Source organism: Limulus polyphemus, unplaced genomic scaffold (assembly GCF_000517525.1).
Source record: "Limulus polyphemus unplaced genomic scaffold, Limulus_polyphemus-2.1.2 Scaffold736, whole genome shotgun sequence".
Taxonomy (NCBI): Eukaryota; Metazoa; Arthropoda; class Merostomata; order Xiphosura; family Limulidae; genus Limulus; species Limulus polyphemus.
Window position 1 is genome coordinate 40,273 of NW_013666346.1, and position 6,003 is coordinate 46,275.

Below are 6,003 nucleotides of genomic sequence, written 5' to 3' on the forward strand. Positions count from 1 at the left end.
TATAAGATTCAGAAGTTCATATAATCTAAATTCAAAACTTCAAGTGAATCACAATATAAGCAGCTCAATGACCTACAGACTTTAAAAGGATAGACTTTCTTAAACAAAGATGATTATGAATTAACTAATTTTTTTACATCATATGCTTTCTAAATATCAAAGCTAAATGTAGGAACCTTCTAAACAGATCAAATGTTTTAAATATCTCTTATCTCTGCAAGACACTCTGTCATTCTTCACAAAATGTCCTGTACAACATATCATTTATTTCCCAATCATCTTAGTAGCACATTACTATCTATAAGATATTATAGTATTGCCTTAACCAAATTTTGGTAAGAGGGAATAATCAAACATTTCTCTAAGAACAAACTGGTGGAGAAAACACTACAATGTAGTTTGTACAGCACAAAAAAGAACCTGAAAATATTCACAAATATTTCTCGTCACGTTTTGAAATCACAATAGACAATCAAATTCACAGTGATATATATATATATACATACACACATATCAACAAGAATGTCTGTTACAAATGCAAATCAACAGCCATTCTTTTTGTCAGAGAAAACAACCTAACTGACGGAAGATGTTTAACAGTAATATTTAAAATGTTGCAGCTTTATTTGTATCACTTGAGTAAGTAAACATGTGTACCTCAGGGAAGGACATTAAAACACTGCCATGAACTTTAAATATGATGAAGTTAATCTAATGTATGAGGAATTAATTTCAAAAATGACTCTCAATTAAAAACTGTTGTTCAGCAATTCTGCTTTAACAGTAATTGGAGATATACACTTTTGAAAATCAATCTTGGAGTTGATGGTTTTATTTTCAAGACATGACCAACAACCTAAAGTTTGGAGACAGCTTGAATGTGTAGTGAAAGAAACTTTATTACAAATGTACAATGTTTTGACAGGCTTATGTCATCATCAAATACAAGTAGTTTGTCACATGACAAACAACCTGTTTTGATGGGATTTCTTGAAAAAGTAAATTTTCAGGTAGAAAATTATTAATACCAAAATATTCATATTTGAATTTTTTTTCACCTTTATAGGTTTTTCTCCTCCAAAAACAGTTACTTCTTCATAGTTCCAGACATTTCCAATCTGATGATGTTGACTCCATTTAACCTTTGAGGCTTCAGTTCCATTTTCATGATCTACATATATAGCTAGGTTATCAATAGCTTTTCCTTGTTGATGGTACCAGAATGACAAACAACAAGATTCCACTGATGGAATATGTAAGAGTGGAAGGAACATACGAGCAGTGATCTTTCCATTTTTCTCAACTGACCTTGTTTGCAAGTACCAACCATCTAAATATGTAACAAAAGAAATTTATAGATATATATTCATTTTCACTGTTAGATAAGACTGGCACTATTTCAGCACAATACGTTATTTTGCTTTTAGCTCATGAAATTGAGCCCTAAAGGAATGTACAATACTGGGTGGATATTTGCACAGTGAATTATGTTGATAACTTTTCTATTGTGTAAATCTTGTGTATGCCCAAGGTTGTAGTTCTAGAGTTAAACAACAATAACAAGTTAAGTTCAAACAAAAAAAGCAGAATTTATAGCTCTCACATGGCTATAGAATTAACTACCATGAAAGATCACAAAAATATGCATACAATCAATTGAGGTTGTTTTTCAAGACTCATAATGTAAGTAAATTAACATGTAGAATTATACATGGATTTTTCTGATTTTTTTAAATAATAAGGTCTGTGTTTGAGGCTTTTCTTTTTTTAAGGGTTTAGTTTAATTTAGTGGCTAGAACAACCCAGATGGATTAAAATGTTCCTTGTTTTCCTTTAATGTTATGTTGTATTAGAAAGATTCAAATCCAAAAATCAAGTAAATGGAATTTTCATATTTTATATCATTTGAACCCATTGATAAATGTAATATTTATTAAAAAATTTTTTTAATCACTTCTGTAACATTCACATGGTTTTAAACCTTTTAATATATGAATAGCTTCATTTGTCATTTGTGTTTATAATTTGAATGAATAAAAAAATGCTTTCTGTCCCTAGCTTTCTAGATATTCTAACTCTTAAATTTTTATTTCCTGGTTTCTGGCTACTTTGTCTTTATTAAGCTAATTGTACTACTTGTGGAGTATGGCTTATTGGCTAAACATGAAGATGGTCTTAAGTTTTATTAATTTACTTTATTTATCCACTAGAGGAGATTAGTTCTGTCCAAAGCACAGGCTATCTTCCCTGTAGTTGCAGCACACTTGTCACTGCACAATTCAGGGATCTTTAGATTTTATAACACATTTCTGATGAACAATTTCAACAGTCAACATTACGTTTCTAACTATACATGTATTTAAACATTCCAGAATTCAAAATAACCATACTGTAGGAGCATCAAAACCTTACCACCAGTAGTATGGTCATACAATGGCCCACTTTGTGGTCTGCCCAGTGCTGGACCTTTTCTTCGAATCCAAATAGTTTCTGTATTCCAGTCCAACTGAATTCCACAGTTAAATTCTTCAAAATCACATTGGAAGATCTCATATTCTGTCACTTCAGCTGAAAAAAATGAGCAATGAACGTGGTTCAGTGTTTTATCTAAAAAAAAAAAAAAACACTAGAAGGTAAATATTCAATTATCTTTCCAGTAATGAATTTGTAAAAATTACTTTAGAACAAATGTACAAGTCTTTCTTTTTTTTTCACTCATTCTGACAAATGGTAAAAGACTGCCCAGTAACATTCAATAGTATTTTTACCACTTTGTGATCCGATTGCTCTTAACCTCACATTTATACATGGATTAAACAGAACCTGAGAAAAAGTACAATTACAGTAGATCTCATATAACTAAACTTAGTATTATATTGTACTTGAAGTACACTTTATTACCTATCTTACAGGAGCCATGAATAATAGATACATTATCAACAGCTATGTCTCCAGCATCACTTGTGGAAGTGAAGAGTTTAGCTCCTAAGATTCCTTCCAACAGCAACTGTCAGCGAAACAGACACACTTTAGTCTCTGAACAGTATTAACTGTATCTTTGAATAATATTTTTTTTTAATCTGTGAAAATTTAAAGCATAATGTTTGTTTGTGACTACTATTTTTCAAAAACAATTAAACAAAAATACTGGAATAACTTATCATTTAATATAAAACATTTTTATGTTCATGTTTTAATTACATTTTCATTATTGCTTTTAATTTTAAAATAACAATATTGTCTTTTATCAAAATTAATATTTGTGTCACAATTTCTGTATTTTTTAATTCAAATAAAGAAATTCTATATAAACCTGATATTTTGAATTTTCCACTTTTGGATTGACAGTAACTTGAGTAACTAGCCACTGATCACCATGGTCACCCCATTCTTCCCACAGTATGACTGAACTTGTGTTTTCTCCAAATTCCTTAAGTGTTATTCGTAGAAGCAGTGTATCTAGACCATCTCCATAAATGTGATAAGCAAGACTAAGACACATAGGTCCTGTGTTTTTCTGTACTGGACTACTCAACACAGCTCCATCTGTGTTAACAAACACGTACCACCCATCTAAAAATTACAAAGGAGAAAAAAGCCTGTGATTCTCGATTATTTCATGATACAAATTGTTACACCATTTCACTAAAGAAAATTTGTTGGTTTAAAAATATGATACAGAAATAGAAATTTTTCTCCAAATGACTAACAAATAGATTTGATTTTTGTTGCTTTATATGGGTAAGACAAAATATTTGAATGACTTAAAGTAGTTAAAATACACAAAAAAAAACTTTGATATAAATATGAATCAAGAAACTACCACAAAAATAAATCTTAATATTCTATAAAATAACATGAAGATCAAAAGGTCATTAGTGTTGCTAAATTCTAGATCAAGCATTTTGAGAGTTTTTATAAATGCCACTAAAGATTCAAAACGTGTAATTATTATTACTCCTGGAATTAGGACTTGCTACACAAACATAATCATTATTATTAATTCTTGGATCATGGCTGTTCTGGAAAAAATTATCATTAATGCAGCCAAACAAGTTACACAAATGTAATTATTACTATTAATTCCTGGATCATGGCTGTTCTGGAAGAATTATCATTCATGCAGCCAAACATGTTACAGAAATGTAATTATTATATCCTGGATCATGGCTATTCTGGAAGAATTATCATTAATATAGCTAAAAAATGTTACACAAATGTAATTATTATATCCTGGATCATGGCTATTCTGGAAGAATTATCATTAATATAGCTAAAAAATGTTACACAAATGTAATTATTATATCCTGGATCATGATTGTCCTGGAAGGATTATCATTAATGTAGCTAAATATATTATACAAATTTAATTATTATTATTATTAATTCTTGGATCATGGCTGTTCTGAAAGAGTTTTCATTAATGTAGCTATTCATGTTAATCTCCAAACTACTGCAGGCAGATAAAAATGTTACACATCCAAAGTGAAAGAAATACATTGTTATTTTAGTTTTCTTTCTGTAGTTCCATCTAGTAATCAGAACCCAAATTTCACTGACAAGCATCTTTAAATGAAAATAAACAATTTATTAATGTATTAAACAAATTTTGTGTTACTTAATCAATATTTAATAATATATGAAGCAAAAATTCCATTAATCACAGTTTTCACATGTAGACCCAGTCAACCTGCATTTCTACAACACTGATTCACTCTTGGTCTGTGATACTCTCTGATGGTTAGAAGCTGAATATCTTGGTAAGAAAAGGCATTTGTAGCTTTCAATATGTGATACTCTCTGATGGTTAGAAGCTGAATATCTTGGTAAAAAAAGGCATTTGTAGCTTTCAATATGTGATACTCTCTGATGGTTAGAAGCTGAATATCTTGGTAAAAAAAAAAGACACTTGTAGCTTTCAATATATTACACATCTAGTCTGTTTGGGATAAGAAGCAAAATCAAGTTAAAGAAAATGGAAACTTATGGAAATTTTTATGTGATGCTATCAGTTGTAGAAACTTAAACTATTGCCTGACATTACTATTGGAACTTTTATTAGTTTGAATCCAGTGCAATATATACAAGTTAAATGAACACCTTAATTTTGTTTCTTACTATCATTTGTAACAAATGTTTGTAAAACAACTTTTGAAAAAAAAACCTCAACTGACATCTTAATTAGTTACTGATAACCTAGAATATTTTTGACTAACAAAAAAAATCTGAGAGAAAAGAATAGAAGCAAGAAATGTAAGCTTTTTGACAAAACTTACCCCCATTATAGTCGTTACTTGGGCCTGACAATTTGCCTATTTGTCGATTTGGTGTTGGTCCACTGTTTAACATCCATCCATTAACCACTGATCCTGAATGTCTCCATCCACAGAAACCACCCGAAAAGTCACAGTCAAATGTTTCAGAGTTTTCTTCTATTTCTGAAATTATAAATTTTCATAAAAGTTTTGAGAATAAAAAATACAGGGAGGTAGTAAAGTACATAAAATATTTTTACAACTATTATGAACATTAAAAAATAATTTCCTAATTAGAATAATGATCACATTATGAAATTAAGAAATTATTCCAAATTAATTAAAAACTAGCCAATACTCACGATCACAAGATCCATGTTTTACCACAACATTATCAAGAGCTATTGGATCTTGGGAATTAGCTTCTGTGTTCACAGCTTCAATCCTGACCTAAGAGAAATTAAAAGTGTATAAAAATAATACATAAAAAACATACATACCTCCCTGACAAAAACACAAAAGTTGTTCTTTACATCAATATAAAACTAGTAATAAAATATATCTCTACAGCAGTGGTACCCAACCTGGAGGGAGGGAGTGCCAGATATAAAAGACAAGGTTTTGCACCCTCTGAGGTTAGATGATTTCAATTAATGCTGTTACAAATATAACACCGGATATCTATGCATTTGTGAAGGATCTTCAAGCCCTGGGCTCTCAGTAAAATGGTCAGGTATGTTCATTTCTG

The 6,003-nt window shown here is 30.0% G+C and overlaps 1 protein-coding gene across 1 annotated transcript in view; it reads right to left on the bottom strand.

The window, feature by feature from the left end:
• LOC106460252 (MAM and LDL-receptor class A domain-containing protein 1-like) overlaps positions 1-6,003 on the bottom strand; it is a 41,449-nt gene that overhangs the window by 31,592 nt on the left and 3,854 nt on the right. The window contains exons 4-9 of the mRNA XM_022386925.1: positions 5,618-5,705; positions 5,277-5,438; positions 3,314-3,573; positions 2,902-3,007; positions 2,413-2,568; positions 1,059-1,330 (exon numbers count right to left, since the gene is read on the bottom strand). Of these exons, the coding sequence (XP_022242633.1) occupies positions 1,059-1,330; positions 2,413-2,568; positions 2,902-3,007; positions 3,314-3,573; positions 5,277-5,438; positions 5,618-5,705 (1,044 nt within the window). The remainder of the gene's footprint in view (positions 1-1,058; positions 1,331-2,412; positions 2,569-2,901; positions 3,008-3,313; positions 3,574-5,276; positions 5,439-5,617; positions 5,706-6,003) is intronic.